At 38.5% G+C, this 24,901-nt stretch overlaps 1 protein-coding gene across 1 annotated transcript in view; it reads left to right on the forward strand.

Annotated features, from left to right (window-relative positions):
- Window positions 1-14,091: 14,091 nt before the first annotated feature.
- Window positions 14,092-24,901, forward strand: part of CNTRL (centriolin) — a 90,223-nt gene continuing 79,413 nt past the window's right edge. Inside the window, exons 1-3 of the mRNA XM_036750283.1 lie at window positions 14,092-14,150; window positions 20,684-20,931; window positions 24,114-24,241. Coding sequence (XP_036606178.1) covers window positions 20,715-20,931; window positions 24,114-24,241 — 345 coding nt within the window. The 5' untranslated portion in view covers window positions 14,092-14,150; window positions 20,684-20,714. The remainder of the gene's footprint in view (window positions 14,151-20,683; window positions 20,932-24,113; window positions 24,242-24,901) is intronic.

A 24,901-nucleotide genomic window follows, 5' to 3' on the forward strand; every position in this document is an offset into this window, starting at 1 on the left:
TATAATTCTTCTTTACAACTTGACTATTGTGTAAATAAGTTCAATGCAAAGTTATATGTAGAAGATATATTGGATTCCATGCCATCTTGGGGAGGGGGGAAGGGGGAGAAGAAAATCTGGAACTCAAAATTATGTGGAACTGAGTGTTGTAAACTAAAAATTAAAGAAAGTCTTAATTTTAAAAGAAAGTTACCAAAATGTTATGAAGAATAATAAAGATGGGGGAGGGGATGTACCGCCTGCCCTTAAAAAAGAAAGACTCTGGGCAAGCCATTGATACAGCTCCCCCTCCCACTTTGATAGATAACCCAGATGTTGATGCTTCTCTGGTAACTATGTATTGCTATGGATAGAATGGTTTGTGTTATTCGCTGTTTATAATCTGTTTGTAATTTCTATTTGTATTTGCCCTGAAGTTCAGGGGGCTGATCTTTCCTCCCTGAACTAAGTGAATGATATATGTATGTTTAATTAAACTGAGATTGTTAACCCCTTAAAGTTGCTTTCCTTAGAAAAGCAGATCAAAGAATCTGTGCTGGCAGCCCTTCTGTGTGCTCTTGTTGTTGGTCTTGCACAGCCACAGTAGCTGCTAGCAACATTGTTGTTACTGGAAAAAAAATGAGAAGAAGCAAAGAAACCAATTGAAGCAATAAAAATAGTAAAGTAGCATGATGAAAATAAATGCACAAAAATCTACATTGCTCCTACATAGTAATTAACAACAAAATCCAGAAGACAGTAGATACAGATTTAACTGACAAAAAATATGAAGTAGTTCCTGGGGCTATGGTTAAAAGCATCCCAGGGGCAGAGTATGCATAAGATTGCTGGCAAGAGTGTAGGCAACTTGTTACAGAGAAGGCATGAAAGTGTTGAAGTGGCCTGGTTCATATAAGTCTTCTGATGCTTCTCAGAATCTGTCCCCTTCAGCATTTCTTATAATGCAATAATATTCCATTCAATTTCACTCATATATCATAATTTGTTCAAGTACTCCTCAATCAATGGGCATCAACTTTCTTTCCAGTTCTTTACTACCACAAAAAGTGCTACTATAAATTTTTTTATATATGGATCATTTCATTCTTTCTACGGATTATAAGCCTAAGCAGTAGTATCATTGGATCAATGGGTGTGCATGATTTAGTGATTTGGGGGGGTTATAGCTCTGAATTGCTTTCTAGAATGGCTAAACAAGTTCACAGTTCCACTAACAAGGCATTAAAGTGCCTGTTTCCCCATAGCTCTTCCAACAATTTTCCTTTTCCTTTTTTATCATCTTTGCTAATCTGATGGTTGTGGAGCCTCAGAATTATTTTTCTTTTCTCTTATTCTTAGTGACAAAGCATTTTTTTTCATATGGCCTTTGGTAGCATAAATGTGGGGTTTTTTTCAGGTATGAATTAGACTAGTCACTGAGTTATCTCTCAAGTGTATGGTGTTCTGTATGTGTGTATGTGACATGCTATTGTTAAGCAAATTCAAAAGAAGAATAGCTCATTCTAAAGGAAAAAGTGAAGCTTAACCCTTCGGGTCTTTTTCAGATGCTGGAAAGATATTAGTAAAAGAGAGAAAAGCCGACCACTTAAAATCATACCATTTTAGAGCTCCACATTCTAATTTCCATGACCACAATGTTCTTTCTGTCATCCTCTGTCACCATTCTTCTCCAGATAAGTTTATGTGTGTCTCTATGTATAGATGCCTCTATTTAGTTTATATATATATACATATATATATATGTATATGTCTTTCTCCTTTATTCAATCAATTAATTAATCAGTAAACATTTATTAACACCTAATGTGGGTCCAGGACTGAGCTAGGCACTGGGAATACAAACAAAAAAATTATACAATCCCTACCTTCAAAGAGTTTTCATTCTATCAAGGGAGACAAAAAGCACATTTGCCATTTACAAAACAAATGTAAGACAATTTGGAGACACGGGCACTAGCAGCTGGGGAATTGGGAAAGATCAGATGTAAAGATGAAGTTTGGGCTGCACTTTGAAGGAAGCTAAGAGGCAGAGGGGAGAAGGGAGGGCCTTCTAGATATGGGTGGTGACCTATATAAAGGCATGGAGATGGGATGTGGTATGTGAGGAATAGCAAGGACAATCTGACTGGAACACAGAAAGTATCAAGGGAAGAAATATATAATAAGACTGGAAAGGTAGACTGGAGCCAGGTTATGATCGGCTAGTTGCCGGGTTTTGTTTTTCTTTTTTCTGTGTCTCTTACTCCACCCTATCACTGGCTAATACGGAATGGAGTTGACAAGAAAAGAAATCATTTATCAAGCAAAAAGTAATAAATGTATCAACTTAAGGCTGTGTTCAGTCAAATAAACTGTGCTACATATCCCCAAATGTTTAATATAAAATAGTGGAGCTGTTTGCTCATCTTATGCATAAAATTTTCCCATCTGTGTTGAATCCAACCAAAACACACAGTCAAAAAGTACATGCCTCTACTAAGAAAGCACAGCTGTTAGACTTCTACCCACATGAAGCTCTAATGCTGTCACACCAGATGGGAGATTAATCACAAATCTTTACTATTGGTAAAGTTTTTTGGGGGCTCCCAGGTATCTTCTTGGTTTTTATCAATTGATTTTGTATTACAGATTACCTTAACCCCTACTAGGAAGCAGTTGTGTGACTACTTCACCTGCACTTGTTTGTCAATTATAGCTGAAATCCATCTAAGAAATTAGGTTGATTTTTTAAACACATACATAATCCTAAATTCTCTTACCATTCCCTAAAAAACTCCCTAACCACAAAGCACTCATTATTTCATTAAGCAGAAATAAGTGACAAATTCTATTTAAATTGTCTTAAAGAAACTTTCTTGCAGTCAAACACAGAAAATTTATAGTGACAGACTTCTAGTTAAAAGACAATGTAAAAAGTCCTAGAGGGGCCCAACTTTTCCACAAATACCTCAGTAAAAATCTAAAAAGGCACCAAAGACATCAGAAGACCAAAGAGAAAGCCTAGTAAACTCATTCTTATAAAAAGCCCAGAGCTGGGTAGAATCTTTGAAATATGCACATGGAAGACAAAGAAAAACCTAGAAAGGTAAATGCACATAATCAATTAGAAGAGATCAAACAATGACAAAATGCTTATATTCTAATAAAGGGAGAAGAGGCAAGTGTCCCTTGAGAATCCTGATGTCTTCAAGGGTCACAGAGAGGGAATAAAGAAAAACAAACACAGAGCCTGGGGTGGTTTTGTTTTTTCTTATTGGTTTTAAGAAAGGAAAGAAAGGAGAAGGGAAAATAAATACACTAGTCAGTCACCCAATCAATAAACATTTAAGTGCCTACTATGTGCCAGGTGCTTTGCTAAGTGCTGGGGATACAAAAAGAGGCAAAATACAGTCCCAGTCCTCAGGGAACTCACAATCTAAAGAAGAAGAAATGAGGAAGAAAGGGGAGGATCTCAGTATTCTCAAAATGGGAATGTGCAATAAGACTATATACAAACCCAGGAGAGAATGGAGTGAGCAGGCATCTCATGAACTTCACTGTTATCTGAATCATACAAAGGAAGGCTGAACTGTTCTGGCTATCAGTCAACAGTCCACCGCCTCATCAAATGGTTAGTAGAGTGGAATCAGTTATAGAATGTCTCCATGTGATCCTACTTGGGGAGCAAGGCATTTCCATTACACATCATCAAGACTCTCTAAAAGAAGGACCTCAATCTGTCCCATGAGGGGGACTGCATCAGCCTCACCACCAACTAATCAATCAATAAGCACTTATTATAGACATACCATGTGTCAGGCATTGTGCTAAGCACCAAGGATACGAAGAGGCAAAAAAGACAGTCACTGCCCTTAAGGAGCTTACATTCTAATGCGGAAGACCAAATGCAAACAAATTTATACAAAGCACATTACATAAAGAATAAATACGAAATAATTAACAGAAGGAAGGTACTGGAATTAGGAGGGATTGGGGAAGGCTTCCTGTAAGAAGGTAGGATTTTAGTTGGAACTTAATAGGAACCAGGGAGGTCAGAGAGAAGGAGGGAGAGAATTCTAGGAATAGGGCACAGGTAGAGAAAATGCCTGGAGCCAAGAGATGGAATGTCTTGTTTGTGGAACAGCCAGGAGGCCAGTGTCACTGGATCACAGAGTACATGCTCAAAAGCAAAGTAAGAGGAGAACAAAGGTAGGAAGGGGCTAGGTTATGAAGGGCTTTGAATACCATTATATATAATAAATATATATATATATATATATACATATATATTCTATCCTTTGATTCAGCAATGGATCCTTTGATCTTATTGGCATGGGCACTCTCTCCATTGGTACAATTTGCAACCCATCATTGTACAGCAGAAAGAGACTGGCTTTTGAATCAGAGAATTTGGATTCAGATTCTACCTCAAAACTTAGTGCCCGTGTGATTTGTGAGCTTTGGCAAGTCACTCAATCTCTGTGGGCCTCAGTGTCCTTATCTATAAAACAAGGAGGACTAGAACACCTCTGAGATTCCTTCCAGTCTAGAACCATAATCCTACGACCTTCTCACCCCTTGTGATTCTTGTCTGCATCCTTCCATAAATCCTACAAAAAGGATCCAGTCAACACACTAAGCATCTTCCTCTAAGTTTATTAGTATTTCAAGGACAATGCAACACTTGGACTATCTGTCTTCTCTCAATTAGTGACAGATCCATACCCTATTCTAGTCATAGATGTCCTTGCTAATGTCACTTCTTAGGACTTCTATATGGTATCTAAATGATCCTTCATTTATCCAAGCAATAAAAAACAAAGACAGGTCCTTACTTCCTAAATCTAGAACTGTTAAAGCAACATAAAGGAACTTGTTATTTAAGTCTTCTTAGGCTCCTTCTTTGATTGGCTTTTTGACTGTTAAATGTAACTTGTATGCTTCTGTTTACCATTTGTTTTAAAATAAGAGCCAAGAGGTAGAAAGCTTAAAATATGTTAGGACTTACAAAGCAAAACAAAATCGGTTTTTAGCTTCTACAAACTATTCACCAACATTCCCCAGAATTAGCAATCTCACAGTGATGTAGCCTGGAAGGGTAAGCACCAAGCTCTGAAGGTATTTAGTCCCATTTCTTGGGGGGTGGGGCCCGGATATCTTAAGTTTTGATTAATATTTTGTTTTTTCCCCATTCCTGATTGTCCCAGGCTTACACGTAAAGTTGGCTGGAAAGAACTCTAATTGGAACTTATGTAACTCTTTCAAAGTTGTATGGCTTTGGGCTGAGGGCACGAAGCTGCAGTTCCAGCTCTCTCCTTCACCTGGTGGAAGAGTACTAAATGCACGGGCATATGACCCTCTGAAGGTCCAGCCTCGAACATCCAAGAAGCCTCCAAATTGGGACAAACATCACCAGAAGTTGCCTACCTTAGAAAAGTGGTGTGGAGTAATCAAGCCAAAAGTGCTATTTTTCATTAAATGATATCCATGTGAAAGTACCTTTATGTATGCAACTATGTAAATAGCTGCCTGAATTCTTCATTTTGCTTTCACCGAATCGTAGAGAATTAGAAATTGAGAATAAATCTAGATGAGGAAATCACATCCAGAGAAAAGAAGTGCTTGTTAGTATGAAATATAGCAAGTGGAACTGATGACATAAGAAAATGAAGGTTATTGAGAAGCAGCATGATTTAGTGCAGACTCCTGGACTTGGGGGAGAAGGTCCTTGGTGCAAGTGAAGAGGTTTTTGTAAATGATGATAGGGAACCACAGGTTTCTAGGGGTGCTCGAGACCCCAAAATACCTACACGCCGGGTCCTGCCGAAAGAATTCGACTCAAGCCTTCTCAGCCAAGGGAAAAGACAAAGTTTATTAAGGATTCACCATGATGGGCTGTCTTAAGAAATCCCCCCCTTTGTGACGCCTGTTTCCACAAGCGGGCCAGATTCAACCTACTGAATTAGATTGAATCTGAGCACCTTCATGGAGGTAAGATGGAGATTATATACACAAAGATTGTAGGAGGGATTGAGGGGTGGTCTGGGGTGACTAGAGGAGGGGTTTAGGGAGGGTCTTGAGGGGAAGTCTAAGGAGGACCAGGTGGGGTCAGAGTCCAGGAACCTAGAGAATGGAATTAAGGATGGGAAGTAGCTGAAGGCATGGATACTGATATATCAAGGATGGGGAAGTAGCTGGACAATAAAGGGTGAGGCTAGGTAGAGATTTGGGCCTAATGATAATGTGAGGCTTGTGGCCTTAAGGGAAGGCCAGATCCAGTTGGAAGATTCAAGGACAGTTCAAGGGGGTTCCCAGAGACTGTGCCCTCATCACAAGGATTAGTGGCTAAAGATGACCAGGCATCTAGCCAGGTTTGCTGACTACAAGGACAGAATTATTTCCTCTACTCCATGATGCTCATTGTCTCTAGTCAAGGCCTCTATCACTTGAGCTCTGTTTAAGTGTATCCCCATATCATACATGTAGCGCCTCATCTCTTTTACTCCCTTAGTCATATACTCCAGTCTTTCCAAGATCCTGTATATTTAGTTAATCCAACTATTTATATGCATTTTTTTTGTCCATACCTGTGATTTGTATAGGGGACTCCAGGCATAGTTATTTTTCTGCAATTTTTAAGAGTTCTAAAGAATTGCCTGGAGCACTCATGACCTCTGACACCTAGCATAAGTCAATCAGAACTTGAACCTAGGTCTTTCACACTCCAAGGTCATGTCTCTATATACTGTGCTATATGTAAATGTGCATAAGCCACAGCCAAGCTTATATAATACTAACAAAAACAATAATAACTCAGTAGATATGTGCTTGTATACGTGTGTATATCTAGTGAGTTATTATCATCTATCTGGTATATACAAAATACTAGTCATCCCACAGTAACCCTCTGAAGCATGAAGTTCAAGTATCATGATCCCCATTTTATAGATGAGGAAATTGAAACAGTAATGAAAAGGTTGAATGGCTTTGTGAGGATCACATAATTAAGTGTCTGAGGTGGGACTCAAACCCAAGCCTCCCAATGCTGTAAGCAGTTTTGCTCTCAAAACAGTGAAAAGCAATTGAGGGAAAATTCAAGCAAGTGCATATAATAGGAATTTACAGTTTCATGTACAGTCCTCTTCTGTTCTACAACGTATGTGAAAATACTAGCTTTATTTGGTGTTTTCTAAGATTAGAATTTTTTTTTTAAATTGAGCTTCCAGGTTATTTGGAATAACATCCAATTTAATCACCTAATATTCGCAAGACACTCTGGCTAGGCCTTGGGAATACAAAGACAAAATGAAAAACAGCCCCTGCTTTTCAAAGCTTACAAGCTAATGAGGCACAGAACACAAAAATAAAAAGGTACATACATGTTTAGAGAGGAGGGAAAGGACACTGATGACTAAGGGGATCAATAAAAGTTGCTATAGGAAACATGAAGGAAACTACAGATTTTAAGAGACAGAGTTGAGAAGAGAGTGAAAGACAGTCTATGCAAAGGTGTGGAGACAGGAGGTGGAGTTCTGAGTCTGGGAAACAGCAAAAAGGCCAGATTGGCTGGAATGTATGATGTGTGAAATGGAATTAAATGCAATAAATCTGGAAAGGTAGTCTTGAGCCTGTGATAGACTTTAAATGGAAAGGCAAGGAGTCTTTTTACCCTAGAGTAAATAGGAAGCCATCAAGGTTTCTTGAGTAGGTGATAGGGCCAGATTTGTGTTTTAGGAAGATTGTTTTGGGATTTGTACAGACTTCAATGATTCAGGAAGAGTGGGGCTGACGACTTGGTTCAACTCTGCCTAACTGAAATCCAATTCACCCTCAAGTCAAGACATTGCCTATGAGGTCATATGGGTCTTCCAAAGAAGGACAAACAACTTAGGAAGGTCTTCTCACTTCTCTGAACCTGCTTCCTCTGGGTAAAAATGGAGATAAAGAGATTTGTACTATTTATCTCACAGGATAATCAAAGTAGATAATATAATGCTTTGTAACCATAAAAGCATTATATAAATTAGAATTATTCCTATGATTCCTATGATTAGTCAGGATGCTAAGCAAACCAAAAATGCATTACACATACATATACACATATATTGGACATGACAAGTCAGAAGTGTGCTGAGACTTTTACAGCATTCTTAGTCCTGGAAATTTGAAAAATAGAGAAATACAAATCATGCACATAATGTTATATTTTGTTTGCCCGTATTTTAATTTATGTAAATTTTTATTATGGAAACATATATTTTAGAAGAGGCAGCATGGTGTTATGGAAGGAGAGCCAGCCTCAAAGTCTAGAAGGCCTAGATTCAAGTCCTGCCTCTGACACACATACTGTTTGTTTCTAGGCAAGTCACCTAACTTCTCAGTGCCCCAGCAACTCTAAAATCTAAAGGTGCAAAGCAGTTGCTAATCTGCATTGGTAGAGGGAACTACAGGAGATCCCTATACCAGTGAATTGCAGCTCTCTGCTTTATATAAATATATTTATTTGTATGTGCACATATATGCATATACCATACATATTACATGTGTGTTATATATATGTACTATAAACAAATATGCATATAAATATACATATCAACACAAGAATACTTACTACCTTACAGACTAACCATGCTTTTATCAAACTTCTCTGACAGGTCTTCAATTCTAAACATTTGAGGCATCTTTTAAAATAATCCTTCTCTAGATTTTTTCTGATAGACACAGATCCACCCCCAGAATTTTTTTTAACGTCAGCTTCATAGGGTGTAAGATGGTTTTTACACATACATTGATTCCGTACTTTTCACTGTTTCAGGATGACTAATTTTCTGCAACAGCAGTGGGATGTACAAGAGTCACATGACACAAGTGCTAGAAAACACCTCTGAGATCATCTAGTACCACATCCTCATTTTTCAGATGAAGAACCAGGAACCCAGAGCGGTGACAAAGTTAAGTCATGTAGCTGGTAAGTGGCTGAACTGGTACTCTCCTCCAAATCTTCTGACACAAGGTTTGGCGCTCTTAAATTTTTTGACTCTTTCCAATAACAATAATAGCCACCATTTGTATAGTGCTTTAAGGTTTGCAAATCACTTTGCAAGTCCTTTTTGATGCTCACGACAACCCTTGGAGAAGGTGTTACATGTGTTGGTATATACTTATTAATATTATTACAGTTTATAAAGTGCTTTCACATTCACGATCTCATCTGAGAGAAAATGGCCCTGGAAGACAGGTAAAGAAGCTATTATTATCCCCAGATTACAGAAGAGGAACCAGATTTAGAGAAGCGAAATGGTGACATGGTTAATGGTCACATGACATCTCAGCATCAAATGCAGTTTTTCTGAAGCTAAGTTAAAACCTCTTTTGGCTTTACCATGACCATAGAAGCAAATTACTTTATTAGCAAACATCTTTTAAAAACTTAGCATTAGATGGAATCTTGAAATTAAGAAAAGATTTTTAAAAAAATAGTATAATTATTTTCTTCTCAGATTTCAATTTCTGGATCCTTTGTATTAAAAAAGAAAGAAAATTCTAGCTACTGTTCACAAAAACAAACCCTAAAATCTGAAATAGTTTCAGAAAGAAATTTATTAGGCCATTTGGTAGAAGAGTGGGCTGGAAAGGAGGTGTGGCTCCCTCTGGTCCAGGCTCTGGAAGGTTTATGTCATTTAGGATTTAGATAAGGGAACTGGCACACTGCCTTGGAGACTTCTTGCAATGTTGACAGGGAACTATTTACCTCTAGTCATTCAGCCATTTCTGAATCTAATTGTATATTATCATTTAATCCAATTCTCCATCTTCAACCAGCATAGTTGAAATACTTTCTCAAAAGCTTTGCTAAAATCTAGATAAACTATATCTATATAGCATTCCCTTCATTTGCTAGTTTAGTAATTCTGTCAAAAAGGGAAATGTGGTTGGTCTGGCTTGACGTGTTCTTGATGAAATTATTCTGGCACTTTGTAATCACTAGTTCCCTTTCTAGATGTTTACCAACTATCTTTTTAGTGATCCATTCTAGAATTTTACCAGGAATCAAAGTCAAGCTCACTGAGCTATTGTTTCTGATTTTTTTTTCCCCTTTGAAAATTGAAGCATTTGTGCTTTACCAGTCTTGTGGTCTCTTTCCTATTTGCCAAACTCTTTCAAATATCGACAGTGGCTCAGTAACCACATTTGCTAGTTCTTTCAGTACTCAAAAATGTTGTTCATCTGGGCCAAATGACTTGAATTCATCAAGGGCAACAAGTGTTCTCTTACTATCTTCTAATTTATCTTGGGTTATCTACTCCTTACTCATTTTCATTGTCATTTCCAGTGCAAAGGTCGTCTTTCTTGATATAGAAAATAAGCAAAATAAAAACAGATCAGTTCTGTATTTTCTGAAGGAAGGGTCTGCTCTTTGATCCTTTTTACCTCCCAATAGAGCTTTAAAAACAAAAACCCTTTTTTGTCACACTTAGCTTCCCTTGCCTGCTACAGCTGATTTGGAATGTTAGTATTCTGATATTTTTATAAGACTATATACATATATATATATATACACACATATATATATACACACATATATATATATATATGCTGTTACATTAATCCTTACTTTTGTCTTTTTTGTATTTCTTTTTATAATCTAAGTTAGCTATGAGTTCCCTATGTGTTTACATAGAGCTCTTTGGACAAATCTCATTTTTCTTTCTCATTGGAATAATTTCCCTTTGTATTTTCAGAATTGCATTCTTGAACATCTTCCATTTCCCCTTGGAGTCACTTCCAGTAGCATTTTATTCCTTGGGATCTCTATCTTTCCTCTGAACTCTTTGAAGTCTGCTTTGTCAAAATCTAGGGTCCTTGTCAAACTATGTCACTAAGGCACTCAGTGTTTCTCTGCTGGTAAGAATTAGATCCAGAATAAAATTTCTACTTATTGGTTCCTCCACATTTTGAAGGATGAGATTATCACTTTCCAGATAAATGTACTTTGGCTTTTATAGAAATTTCAGCAACAAATACTTTGACTCACACTCATCTCATCAAGAATGCTGACTTTCAGTATTGATTCCCTCAGCTCTTATCATCTGGCTTCCAAGCTCACAGTGCTACTGAAATTGTTCTCTCAAATGGCATCCAAGACATCCTTTTAAAAGTTTTTTTTTTAAATTCTGAACCTAACAAAGATCCATAAACACGGTAGAACAGAAAAAGAGACTTATATGTGAAATCAAGAATCTCTATTATGTACAGCTTGCTTTTTTTAAAAAAAAAAAAAAAGGATATAATAGATTCTACATGTTACTTTCAAATGTCACCTATATTTTTTCCTAAATTTTCTTCTGTTCTCTTCTGTGCTTTTTTATTAAAAAATGCTTCAGTTCTTTTCTTGGCAACACTATTACTAGTTCCCCTTTCCCTAACAACTCTCCTCCACCCCACCCCACCTCCAAAAATAGAAAATTACAATCCTTGTAACAAAAATAATCAAACAAAACAAATTCACAAATTTGCCAGGTCCAAAAATGTACGTCTCCTTCTGCAACTTGAGTTCATCACCCCTTTATCAGGAGGTGAGTAGATTACCAAGTTTTGTCAGTTCTAACGACTTAACGTATCTTGCATTTGGCTAGAGCACTAGTTCAAACTCCCATCATCTCCTTCCTGGATTATTACAATAAATCTTTCCTTTCCAATCCATGCTCTCTACACAGCTACACTACCCTCCTCAACAAGTTGTAAGTTTCTTCTTACAATGAGGTAAGTTTCAGACTCTCTTGGCTTTTAAAGACCTTCACAATTTGGCTCCTGCCTTTCCAGGCTTATTATATATCACTCTGCTTTATGTATTTTATGTTCCAATCAAACTGGTCTGCTTAATGTTCTTCACACAACATCCTGTTTCCCATATGCCTTTCTTTGCACAGTCTCTTTTCCATGCCTGTAATGTATTTCCTCCGCACCTCTATCTCATAGACTTCATTACCTTCATGGTTCTGATTAATTTCCATCTCCTATAGGAAGTCTATCCTGATACCCTAGCTATTAGTGTCCTCTCCCTGGAAATTATTTTATATTTATCTCTGTTCATGTTGTTTTACCCCAATAGGATGTAAGCTCACTGAAGGAAAGTAGTATTTTTGGTCTTTGAATCTCTTGCACCTAGAAAAATGCCTGGCACAAAGTAGGCACTTAATATTTATATGTTGAATGAATTAAAAAAGGGAGATGTGAAAGATGTTAAGGAAGTGAATTTGATAAAATTAGGGAACTAATTGGATATTGGTGGGTAGAGAGACAGTGAAGAGTTAAAGATAATTCCTAAACTGTGAACCTGAATCATCTTTGACTCCTCACTTTTCCCAACTCCCAATATCTGATCAAGTCCCAAATTATATTAAGGCAGATTAGGAGGATGGATGGATTTAAGGGAAAAGATAAGTTTCATTCTGATCATATTGAGTTTGAGATCTCTATCACATATTCTGATAAAATTGTCCAGCAGGCAGTTAATAAGAGGAGATTTGGGCAGGATATATAGACATGGGAGTCATTAGTGTAGAGATACTCATTGAACCTATGGCAGCTAAGATCACCAAAAGCATGTGGAAAAGAGAGGACTCAGAACAGTCAAAATATGCATATTACATAGTACGTAATAACCAGGGATTTGGGTGTACCCATGCATCCATCAGTGACAGAACAGTTTATCATCCTGCAAAGACTGAAAAGGATAAGTCTGACAGGTAGGAAGAGGATGGCAACATAGCAGCGTCATGAAAAACCAGAAAGAATAGTTTAACTTGTGCTCATCTTTCTGGAATATCAAATAGATTCTATAAGGCAGCACAAGAAAAGAACATAGAATGGAAAATAAGAGGCACTCAAGAGAGATGTGGAAAGATTTGTATGAACTAATAATGTTCAGTGAAAAAAGCAGAACCAAGAGAACACCATATACGACAGCAATGTCAACAAAAAGACCATTAAAAGGAAGTTTAAGTTATTTTTTTAAAAAAGTGAAAAAGGTCCTAGAGAAGAGATAAAGAAAGACACTTCCTTCCTCACTTCAGAGAAGTGAGGGAAACTACTAGTACAGAATACTGTATACACTGTCACACAGGACCTCTGTATCAGATTTGTTGTTATTCAGTCTTGTCCCACTCTTCATGACCTCATTTGGGATTTTCTTGCCAGATACTGGAGTGGTTTGCTATTTCCTTCTCCAGCTCATTTTACAGAAGAGGAAACTGAAGCAAACAGGGTTAAGTGACTTTTCCAAGGTCACACAGCTAGTGTCTGAGGTCAAATTTGAACTCAGGTCTTCCTGACTCATCTACTGCACCACTTAGCTGTCTTAGATGTTTTTCTGCTTAATTGTTTTTCCAATTGTCCAATGTGGGAGGAAGGGGATGAGAAATAGCTGATTTAAGATAAGATGCATCCATAAGTTCTTTGCGTTTTCTTTTTTGATTAAAAGAAAATAAGAGGAACCAAGAAAAGTCTTTTTGTACTGGCAGGAGCTTGACTGAGTCGGAAGACGTGAGTTTGAATCCCGACTCGCTGCTCGCCTTGGGCGAACGTTTCCCCTTTCTGGGCCTCTTTTCTTCACTGGAAAACGAAGGCACGGGTGTAACGGGGGTCCCTGCGATCCCGACGGCCTCGGGTCCCGCGCCGGCCGACCCTCCGAGGTGGGGACTCCGCCCGTGAGGCCTGGGGAGAATGAGGAGCTGCCGCGGGAAGCGAACGCCGGTGGCGGATCACATAAGTCGAGCCACCTTCGCGCCGTGCGGCGTCACCGCCCCCTGTCTGAGGCTTGATTTTGGCAACGCCTGGGCCGGGAGAAGCCGAAGCCTTCGTTGAAGTCAAGCGCGAACGTTCCCGGGGCAGCTCCCCGCCGTAGCGCCAAAGGGTCCGGAAGCCTCGGTCCCGCCCCGCCTCGGTCCAATGGGCTCGCACCAAAGCGGCGGTTGGCTGGGGGGGCGTGGCTCTGTCTGGCCCCGCCCCTACCCCTCCACTGGTCCCGCCTAGTCCTGCCTGCCTCTCGGTAACCAACACAACAAAACAAAATGGCGTCTCTGGCTCCCGGTGCCTGAGGGTTCGGGAGACGAAACTCCCCAGGCAGGGATTCCCCTCGGTTTGTCCTGCCCTGGTCAGGCCGTGTAGTGGTGAGTGCCCCGGGTCTGCGCTTGGGATGGGGAGCCTGGGAGCCCGAGACGTGACGAGGAAGGTGGGGGAGGTTCAGGTGGCTGCGTCTGGGCCAATCAGCGCTTGCGCCGGGCCGGGCGGGGTGTCCAGGTGCGGGAGGTTTGGTTCCTGGACTGGCTTGGGATGGAGGGAAGGGGATGCGTGCCAGCCGGAGGGGATGGGGATCGAGGAGTCAGTGCTGAGGTTTGGGAATGAGAAAAAGAGAATCAGGGGAGCCAAGATACGGGGATACAGAAGGATGGGGTGAAGAGGGAAGAGCGTCGGGCTATGGGCGTGAAGACAGATGGGGGACATATGGCAACACAATTACGTAAGGAGGTAAATGCAGGAGAATTGAATGATGAGAGTGGTTGGAAGAAGAAAGTGGAGCCCAGCTTTGGTTATTCTGATGGAATAGGAAAGGTTGGAGGGATTTTAAGCGATGGGATGGGAAGTTCGGTGTAGTGGAAAGCGTCCTGGACCAGGAACTTATTTCTAGTTCTAGCCCCGCATGGACTGTTTGTATGACCTTTGGGTAGTGCTTTAAAGTCTCTGAGCCTCGGTTTCCTCCGCTGTACCATGGATAATCCCGTCAGTTTTGTCTCTACCCCGGGTTCTTGTGAGGATCTAACGAGATGAAAGAGATTTGCAGAAATGCCCTTCATATGGAAATGACTATTATTGGATGGGTGGTGGAGTCCAGATAAAGGGATGATGTGGGAAAGGGGCTGAGAGGTTCAGCCAAGTAGAGTCAAAAGACCTGTATTCAAATTCCACCCTTTACTACCTGTGGGACCTTGTCAACCAAGTCACTTAACCTCATTAGGCCTCAGTTTTTTCCTGTGTAAAATGAAGAGGTTGTACTCCTAGGTCCCTAGGATTCCTTTGAGCTCTAAATCTGTGATCCCATATGAGAAGCTTGAGTTTGGACTAGAGGAGACAAATCGGCCATCACATAAGACTAAAGGGTGGAGTATTCAAGGCGTTGGGGATAGCCACAGATAAGAGTACATCTGATCTACATATGTGGCCCAGGTTTATGCCAGCAGTTTTGACTGGGGAGGGACTTGAAGAGTAAGAAGTCTCTTGAGTATTGGGTGGAGTGAGGATTAGATTTAGTGCTTTGAGCATCTGATGAAAAAGGAAGGGATGGGGAAATTTAAGAATTACTTCATTTCCCTGGTACATTTTTTGTAATTCAAAAGGGAAAACTCAGCTTTATATGAATGATTGGTCTTCTGGCTTTATCGTATAATGTTATCCCTCCAATTTTTGCCCACTGCTCTCCAGACCAAATTCAGACAAGGGCCTTTGATGGTACTTGTTTGTGTAATTTTACCTCTTTTCTTGCATATTCATTTTCCAACAACCATTCCAACTGTCCCAACTTAGGCTGTGTCTTTAAACTTTTACTCTACCAAGGTTTCCCTGAATATCATTCATTCATGAAACTACCAGCAAAACTCTTCAGCCTAGTTTTCTGGGCTTTGTAGCCTGAAGACTTAGAAAAAAACAACTTAGGATTTCAAGGAAGTTTGTAACCTAGAGAGATGACTTTAAAATTATAAAACAGAAAATCATATTGGATATTGATAATGTAGGAATTTAGGGCAGTAGCTTATAGGAAATCTTTTTTTTTTTTAATTGCAGTGGGGTTAAGTGACTTGCCCAGAGTCACCCAGCTAGTAAGTATCTGAGTATCTGATTTGAACTCAGATCCTCCTGACTTTAGGGCTAGTGGTCTAGCCACAGGGCCACTGGGCCACCTTGGTTTAGGAAATCTTTAACGGTATTTGGACATGGAGATCTTAAGGAATGTGGTGGTGATATGGAGAGAGGGTCAGTATAGGGGGACAGCATGGTACAGTGGAAATAATGTCTGAATTCAGTTACCAAACCTGAGATCTTGTCTGAGCTTTGCTACTGACCTTGGGCAAGTCACAGTAGGCTTCAGTTTCCTTATCTATAAAGTGAGAGAGTTGGACTAGGTGAGCTTATTGGTATCTTTCAGCTTTGCCATATCTTGCTAAGGTCCCTTTCAGCTCCAACATTCTTAGCCACCAGTTCTGCTTTATAGTGATAACATTTCAAGTTCTAAGATCTCTTAGAGCTCTGTTTGATTCTCTGTGCTAACATCTCTGATAGTCTATGATTCTATGTGAGATGCAAATAGAAATTGTAATTAAAAAGCAAAATAGGTTTTTGTTTGCATTTTTTTAAAATTGAGGAAAGTTAAAATGTACATAAATAATATGGTATCCAGCTTTATTCTCTTGGTTCTGTAGCACAGTCCCTGCTCTGTTTCTATTCATACTGGATATGTTCTTTAGATTACTGTGGCTATTTGGTTTTTTGCCACTTTGCTCTGGTTAGGGTTATATTTGGCTGAAGAGACAGATAAGATCTATGTATGTACCTTCTGAAGATTAGCCATGGTTTTAGAAAAAACCAGTTAAACTTAACAGAGTAAGCATCTGATATTCATAACTGAGGCCCCCTTTATTTCCATGGCAAAGCAAAATTAACATTTTTTATAGTGTGGTAGGTGCATACTGTGAAAAGGGTTAACATTATGCCAAATCCGTTGACAAAAAAAAAGATAAAGACATGTTTGCTGTGGTGTCAAGCAACAGATAATTTGGAGAGGAAGACTTTTTTGAGTGGTTCTGGTGGGTTGTTTTAACAAGAGGAAATGAAAGCAAAAAGCGTAAAGGCATAAAAGTCATTAGGACTTGCTTTTAAAGGGCCAGTCCTAGAACAGCAGGTGTCAGGCATGACTGAAGTTTTAAGACTGATTTTTCATGTGCCTCGTATTGGTCAGGAAGTCATTTCCAAGAGAAAATTTTAAAATGTTTTCAGCAATTATAATGTCATTGGAATAACTACTGTAAATAGCTTACCGAGATGAATACATTTAAGAATATTTGTGTAAAAAATTCATTTCATTACTTCATATTTTGTTCTCATATGATTTATACACATGTACCCTGAATATCTTTTATATTATGTTTGCAAATATACATAATGATAATACCTCTCAGTAACTTAGAGAATGCTTACATATCTATTTTCTCTTAATCTTCACAGCATCTTTGTGAGACAGGCAAGGTAGGAGTTATCAATGCCCATTTTATAAACTAGGAAACTTAGGGTTTGAGAAGTTAAGATACTTACCCAAGGTCACACTGTGGTGTATGGGACAGATCAGGGGTGGAGAACCTTCGGCTTCGTAGCCACATGTGACCCTACTCTAGGCCCCCAAGTGGGCTCTTATAGGGTTTGAGGCCAGAGGTTCCCCACGCCTGGGCCAGGTCTTCTAGCACCGACCCTTATTAAAAGCTGTGCTGCCTTTCTTTCTATGTATTGTGTCATCATACTTAGTTTTTAAAAATCATGATTTAACAAACCCTCAAACAAGAGAGAGCATTCCTTAACCAAAGTAGAGTAGAAAAAAAGAATAGATGTGAAACTACATAGAGCTGTTGTGTACAACTTTTTTTAAAAATTTCAGTGTTTTTTCAAAGCCATTCTCCTTGTCTGTTCCTGTTTGTTCTCATCTGTAAATTAAAAAATAAATGCTCCAGTGACCCTTTTTTATTTTTCTTCTTTTTTATAACACTAGCCACCTCTCACTCAAGTTCTACCTGCTCCCGAATTAAAAAAAAAAAAGAAAAGAAAAACTCGATCCTTTAAAGTCAATAAACAAATAAACATAGTCTGTCAAAGCACATCATACTCTAACTTCCATTTAGATAAACCCAAGTTTGTTCGGAAATCATGTGCTGGTTTCACTATAGGTCTTTAAGTGGCAGCTAGATGATACCTTTTCAGAGATGTAGATGGGATTTATGTTATGGATACCTCTGAGATATAAACTTCTACCTCAAATTCATTGACTTATAATTTTAAAAGTATCTATGTTTATTGGATTAAAATGCGTTTTGCTTGCAGTGCTAATAGTTTTTAATAGCAGCAGTAGATTTTGCACATGCTTACAAATCTTGAACAAGCATAGTGTAAATTGACACTGTAGCGCTGCCCGAGATTGGTGCTGTAGCCTTGCCCAAGATTGGTGTAGCTAATGTTGTGTTTGGCTGCAGATTTGTGTGATATATCCTCAAAATTTTGTACTCGGTTTAGGTAGAATTGTCCAACCTCAATTACTTCATGTTCATAAGAATTATTGGGTATCATAAAAATCTCAGAATAATCTTATAAATTGTATTTAAGAAGACATTGGTTGAGGGTACAGTGTTGAAGGGGCATGTCTTATCCGAAATAAGCCTCTTTAAAGCCACGTTTTTGGGGTAAAGCAGTTGTTTGAGACAAGACAAACCCAGCGAGTGCTATTTTCTTTATATTTGTGTGATTTAGAGAAAGTGTAAATGATTTTTTCAAAAAGACCAAGTCTGGGAACAAGTGGTATTGTTGTTTTTTAGTTGTTTCAATCATATTTGGCTAGAACCAAAACATAGGTTAGAAATGGGAGATATGATCACTGTCATTGATCTCTGAGAGATTGTGAATTACATTAGTGCTACAGGACCAAAAAAAAAAAAGGCCAGTGTTCTAGTTTTTGAAAAGAAAAGAATGGATAAAGTTTGCAAAGTACAGACCAGTGAATTTTACTTTGATTCCCAGAAAACTCATTATTAAAGGGATGCTAATGTTTAAACATCTTGAAATAAAAGCTGTTATCGTAAAGAGCCAATATGGCTATAACAGAGCATACTAGACTCACAACATTTCCCTTTTTTGGATAGCATAAACCGCATTTTGCCTACACAGAGTTCTATTTTAATTAATGCCTTAGTGTTGTATAGAAGTGATCTAAGGTTCTCAAAGACTATGGCAGCAGAGCACTCGTTCTGCCATTCCAAAGATACAATAAAGTGTGTTTAATTCTAAGGACTAGCTATGCATAGTGAAATGTTATCAGATAGTTCATGCTGGGGAGGGTTCCCATGAAGGCAACCACAAAGGTGAAGGGTTTCAAATTCATGTCATAAAGAAATCAATGAAAGGAACTGGGAATGTTGAACTTGAAAAAGAGAAGATATGTGTGTGGCGGGGGACAGGTCATGATAGCTATGTTCAAGTATTTTAAAAGCCCCATCATTTGGAAGAAGGATTTAATTTTATTTGCTTGGCCCTAGAAGGTAAAATTAGGAAGAATCGTTATAAATTTCAGAAAGGCAGATCTAGGCTTGACATTAGGAAAATCTTCCTAACCTTTGAGCTGTTCAAAGGGAGTATAACTTGCCTGGGAAGGGAGTGGATTCCCTTTGTACTAGAAATCTTAAATGGAAGATTAGATGCCCACTTGTCAGGTATAGATTGGACAAGATGGTCCTTGAGATCCCTTACTTGTTTTGTGATTCTGTCTTCTAACACTTTGTGACCTAGGCAAGTTATTTTTAACTTGTTGAAGCTTGGTTTCTTCATCTTTTAATGGAAGTTGAAATAGGTGATTTCCAAGGTACTTTCTAACACTAAAATTGTATGATTCCATATTTTTATCACCCACCTACAAGCTGTGTGACTCAGACCAAGTTGTTTAACTTCTCTGATACTTATTTCCATCATTTGTAAAATGATATTGGACTAGGTAATCTCTAGGATCTCTTCCAGGCCCAACAGTCATGTTCTTTGGTCTCTTTTATCTTTAACATTTCATAGTTCTAAATATCTGACCTTTGTATAAATCTACATTTCTGCAAAATATTGATTTGCACATGTATACAGGGTTAAAGGCATAGTAAATTTGATATCCACCTGAAGTTTTTAAATCTTAAGCATGCCAGAAAGTATAGTTTGTAAAAGGTAGCATATTCGCGAATACAGGCATGGCCATTCCATATATATTTTGGAAAGTTAAAACTTGATTTTTGAACAGTACATCTAATAAGTACAGGCAGTTCTTGCCTTAACCTAAGTGAATTGTTCCTGCAGTCCTGAAAGCATTTTCTACATAATACAGAAATGTGAGGAAGGGAGGAAGGGGCTGAGTGCCAGTGAGGGGAGAGGACTGTCACAGTTCAAGGACCTGTGGGGGCCTAGGACAGAAGAGCAAGAGGAGGAACATGTGGGGGCCAGTGTGGTACCCAAGTGGGGACACACAGGCAGATAGACAGCATGGGGCAAAGAACTTATCTCAGCATCCAGAGGTCTCAGGTCAAGGCCCACCCACCCCCCTCCAATCTGGCAGCTTCGATGGTCTCTCTGAGTTTCCACTCTTCTGCTTTCACTTGGAGAGTGGTTTTTTTGGGGGGAGGGGGTTGGTGGATTTATGGGAGGCTGCTGGACACCTAGCTGAAGGGCAGGAGTGCAGGGAGGGAGAAAGAGAGATAGAGCATGGTAAATGGTAAAGTTAACATAGGTGTTCTTTTGGAATGCAGTTTTCTTTAAATTCAGATTTATGAAATATGAGTTAATGTAAAGCAAGAACTGTTGTAAATGGATTTTTTTGGTCTGCACATTTATACTGCCCTAAGTACCTTGAAATTTCTTTCAGCTTTGACTGGACTATTAACCATATTCTTGCAATGAAGAAAGGTTCCCATCAAGAATCACCACCAAGAACAAAAATGACACCATCTCGCTCACCTAGTCCAGCATCTCAGTTGTCCAGTACGAGATCTAGGTCACTTTCACCTTACACCAGACTTGAGGCTCCTACTTTTCATACTAGAGGACAGTGGTTTGAGCCAAATGGCATCATGGGAGAAGGTGATTTGTTTCTTGACTACCAGGATGATAAAGGTACTCTTTATTAGCATGCAGGCAGACTGATATTTAAGTAATGATGACATTAAATTCTTTCTGTGTATTGTCTTTCCTTCCTCCAAATTTCATAGCATTCTGCTCTTGTGTTATGCATTTACCATGTATCTTTCACAAGACTTTGTTCATAGTAAGTCCTTAAGAAATGTTTGTTGAATCACATATGTTGTGGTCTAATAGAGAAATTTGTCTACACACAAACTAGTGTTATGCTAGAAACACCACTGACTTGGGAGACCCGTCTCCATGTACTGTATTCATATAAGCTGTTCCCAGTGCATGGAATACACCCTTCACTCATTTGCACTTCTCAGAATCCTTATCTTTCTTTAAAACTCAGCTTACATTTATTTCTCTTACTCCATGTAGTTTCTCTTACTCTCTTACTTCATGAAGCATTTCCTGATATTCCTAGGTTAGTGTTCTATCTATCCTCAATTTCCCCTGTACTGTACTTATCCCTCCAACAGCATGTAAGCTTCAACAAGCAACAAACACTTAATATGGCACTCAGGTACATATTTAGTACTTAATAAATGGTGGTGGTGGTGGTGGTGGTTCACAAGATCTGGGTTCTGGTCCTGGCTTGACCACTGACTCTTTTTGTGAATTCACCTCCACCTTGTAGAATCCCTTCTTCCTTCAAAGAGGTTAAGAGGGAGTACATTCTGGGCATGGAAGCTATCTAGTTTAAGTTTAAAGACACAGAGACTAGAGATGGAGGGCTATGGATGAGAAGCAGAGAGAAGTCCAGTTCAGTCAGATCACAGAGTGCAGGAAGGGGAATAATGTCCAGGGAAACTGGAAAGATAAGTCAGAACCAGATTGGGAAGGGCTTTCAGAGCTAACTGGAGTAGTTTATGTAAGTCTAGAGATAATAAATAGGAAGCCACTGGAGTTAAGTAGGGGAGTGATGTGGTCAAATCTGTGCTTAACGGAAATTACTTTGACAGGAAAGTGTAAAATGGGTTGGAGTGATGAGGAGCATGAAGCAGGGAGTGCACATAAAAGATTGTTGCTATAATCTAGATAAGAGGTATTAAGAACCTGAACCAAGGTGGTAGCTATGTAAAAAGAGAGGCAGGGTTGGATGTAAGAGATATGGAGAGAGAAAGGATGAGATTTGGCAACTAATTGGATAAGTAGGGTGAGAGTGAATAAGACATTAGAATTATAAATATAGGAGACTGAAAGGTTGTGGTACCCTCAACACAAATAGGGAAGTTTGGAAGAGGAGAGGGTTTGGGGAAAAGATAATGAACTCAGTTTTGGATATTCTGAGTTTGAGATGTCTCCATGACATCCAGTTTGAAACGTCCAGTAGGCAACTTATGGTGTGCACTGAGATTCAAAGGAGAGGCTAGGGCTAGATATACAGTTTAGATCTGTAGGGCTAGCTCTCTAGGGTTCTTTCCTTGCATCCCTTTTACTTCTAGTCTCCTCTAAGTTTAATCTTACTTTTTGACTGTTAGCAATTTAGTAGTGACATTTGACAGGAAGTGGTATCTGGTCAGGGTGAAGCTACTTCTCAGATAGTGACAGTGAGGGAGTTGCCACCAGGCTTCCATTTCTTATGGCGGGAGGCTGCCTGAGCATCTCTTTACTCCAAACCTTCCATCACTGTAGAACAGAGTATATTTGCCCTTTTCAAAATATAGACTGGCCCACATTCAGAGTGAAGCCTTTTATTGTGATTAATCAGGGCCTCTAAAAATGTGACATATATAGATTCTACCTAGTAATTTTAATTATAATTTAAATGATAAATTTTCTTAAACATATTGTACCAGAAAAGTACATTTAATTAAGTAAATGTACTTTTCTGAAAGAATATGTTTAAGAAGATTGATTATTATTTCTCTGTACATGAAATCATAATCATCAGTCATTATTCACCAAAGCATCTGATCATAGCTTAAAAAACTGAGGAAATTCCTTAATAAACCTTTTTTTAGTACCTGAGTCCCATTGACACTGATGGATAGTACATTAAAAACTTTATAATGTTATTAGAATTTAAGAACTGATGTCCATCCTTCTCCATCTAGAAAAAAATGCATTTTACTTTACATGAAACAAAAGTGACATACATACTTGCATTTGGTAATGTGAAACTAAGAAATTTTGGAGCCACAGAATGGAATTGACCCATTGCTAAATTTCTGCTCCATGGGGACAAGTCAAGAAGTAATGTGCCCTATTGTGCTTGTCGTGGCGAAATACAACAAGGCTTTAATGGTGTTGCAGCACTATACTAAAATGATACAAGATGGTGTTTGATGAAAGTAGACCTTTTTCTTCATGAAATATAAAATGTGCCATGTAAAATGGAATGAGAAAGAAGATCTTTTTCATGAGATGTAAAGTATTTCATAAGATGTAAAGTGAGATGTAATATTCTCCACCAACCAGAGTAGGAATTTAGGTTTCTGCTCCTCCTGAAAAGGAGGAAAATACATATCTGCTTAGTATTTCTTCATTGATTAATGCAACAAACGTGTTAGGCATCTATCATGTTTAAGGCTCTGTGCTGGAAACTGGAAGAGTTACCTCTTACAGTGCTTGCTTTTTTGAGTGTGTCTGTATGTGCATTTTCTGTCAGTATTTACCTATTTTAAAAATATGAACTTCTTTTTAAAGAACAGCATTTGCTGGATCAAATAAGATAAGTATATGTATAGAGTTTTACATACCATAAGCACCATAAAAATGTAAACTATCAACTGTTCTCATAGCTTTTGTAAACATTAAGGATATATCTGGCTCCTCCTGCCCCAGTTTCCCATTTCCTTCCCCCTCCCTTCCCAACTCTGACTGGAATATGTAATTGAAGCATTTTTTTATTGCGATTTTGTTTAATAGAGTATATATGGACAAAATTCAGGCATTGTAGCTGAAACAAATGTTTAGGGAGAGAAATGGTAGTTTTACACTTAGCGTTTGCCCCTTAGTACATCTAGGTGTACTCTTTAAATGTTTGTAAAAGCATTCTGTAATTTGTGATAGAAATTCATTTATGTGTCTCCGAAATGTTTCGTTCAGCCTTGTATCACCATTTTTCTGGTTACCTAAGTTTAATTGCATTACTTGGGAATATCACATTTTCTGATGTTCCGTCTTCTCTTTCTCTGCTGCAGATGATTTGTTTCCTTTCATTTCAGATGATCCTACTCCTGGAGTAAGGTATATTACAGAGGCCCTTATTAAAAAGCTTAGCAAACAAGAAAATTTGACATTAGTTAAATCTTTGAATCTTTCCCTTTCGAAGTATGGTGGCAAGAAATTTAAGGTATGTTACCAGCAATTGCTGCTTTTAGATATTCAGTCATTATGTTTGAAATAAAGTTTTGTGTTATTTTTGGGGGGGAGGGGAAGCTTACCTTCTCAAATAGATTGCATCATATTTGAGGAAATATAATGGTAGCTTACAGTTACATGACACCTTACAGTTTACAAAGTGCTCTCCTCACAAAATTCCTTTAAGGTAAGCAGTTCAAGTATTACTATCTCTATCTTATATTAGACTTAGAAAAGTGAAATGACTTGCGCAAGATCACACGGTAAGTGGGGGTGCAAGGACTCAAATTGAGGGGTTCTGACTCCTAGTCCATTGCTCTTTTAACTCTGTCTAGCTGCCACTTCATTTTTCTACTGAAATTCAGAAAGCTCTTCATTGTTGCTTGTGGGAATTCTATGGGAGAAGTCAATATATAGCACTTAATGTGAGACTCCTTGGTGGCTTCTGCACATCTGGTCAATTGGGATTTTACTTTTCATTAACTGATTGTCCTAAACATTACTGGCACTCTCTAGATTCAGTAAAATTTGAATAAATTACAGAAGGAAATTTTAAAAATTACACAGTGATACACTGCAAAATATTTCAAAGTGATCTTAGGAAATTATGAAACTTGAAATGTAAATTCGTTGAATATTTTTTGACTGCTTC

This window comes from Trichosurus vulpecula, chromosome 3, assembly GCF_011100635.1.
Source record: "Trichosurus vulpecula isolate mTriVul1 chromosome 3, mTriVul1.pri, whole genome shotgun sequence".
Lineage (NCBI taxonomy): Eukaryota > Metazoa > Chordata > Mammalia > Diprotodontia > Phalangeridae > Trichosurus > Trichosurus vulpecula.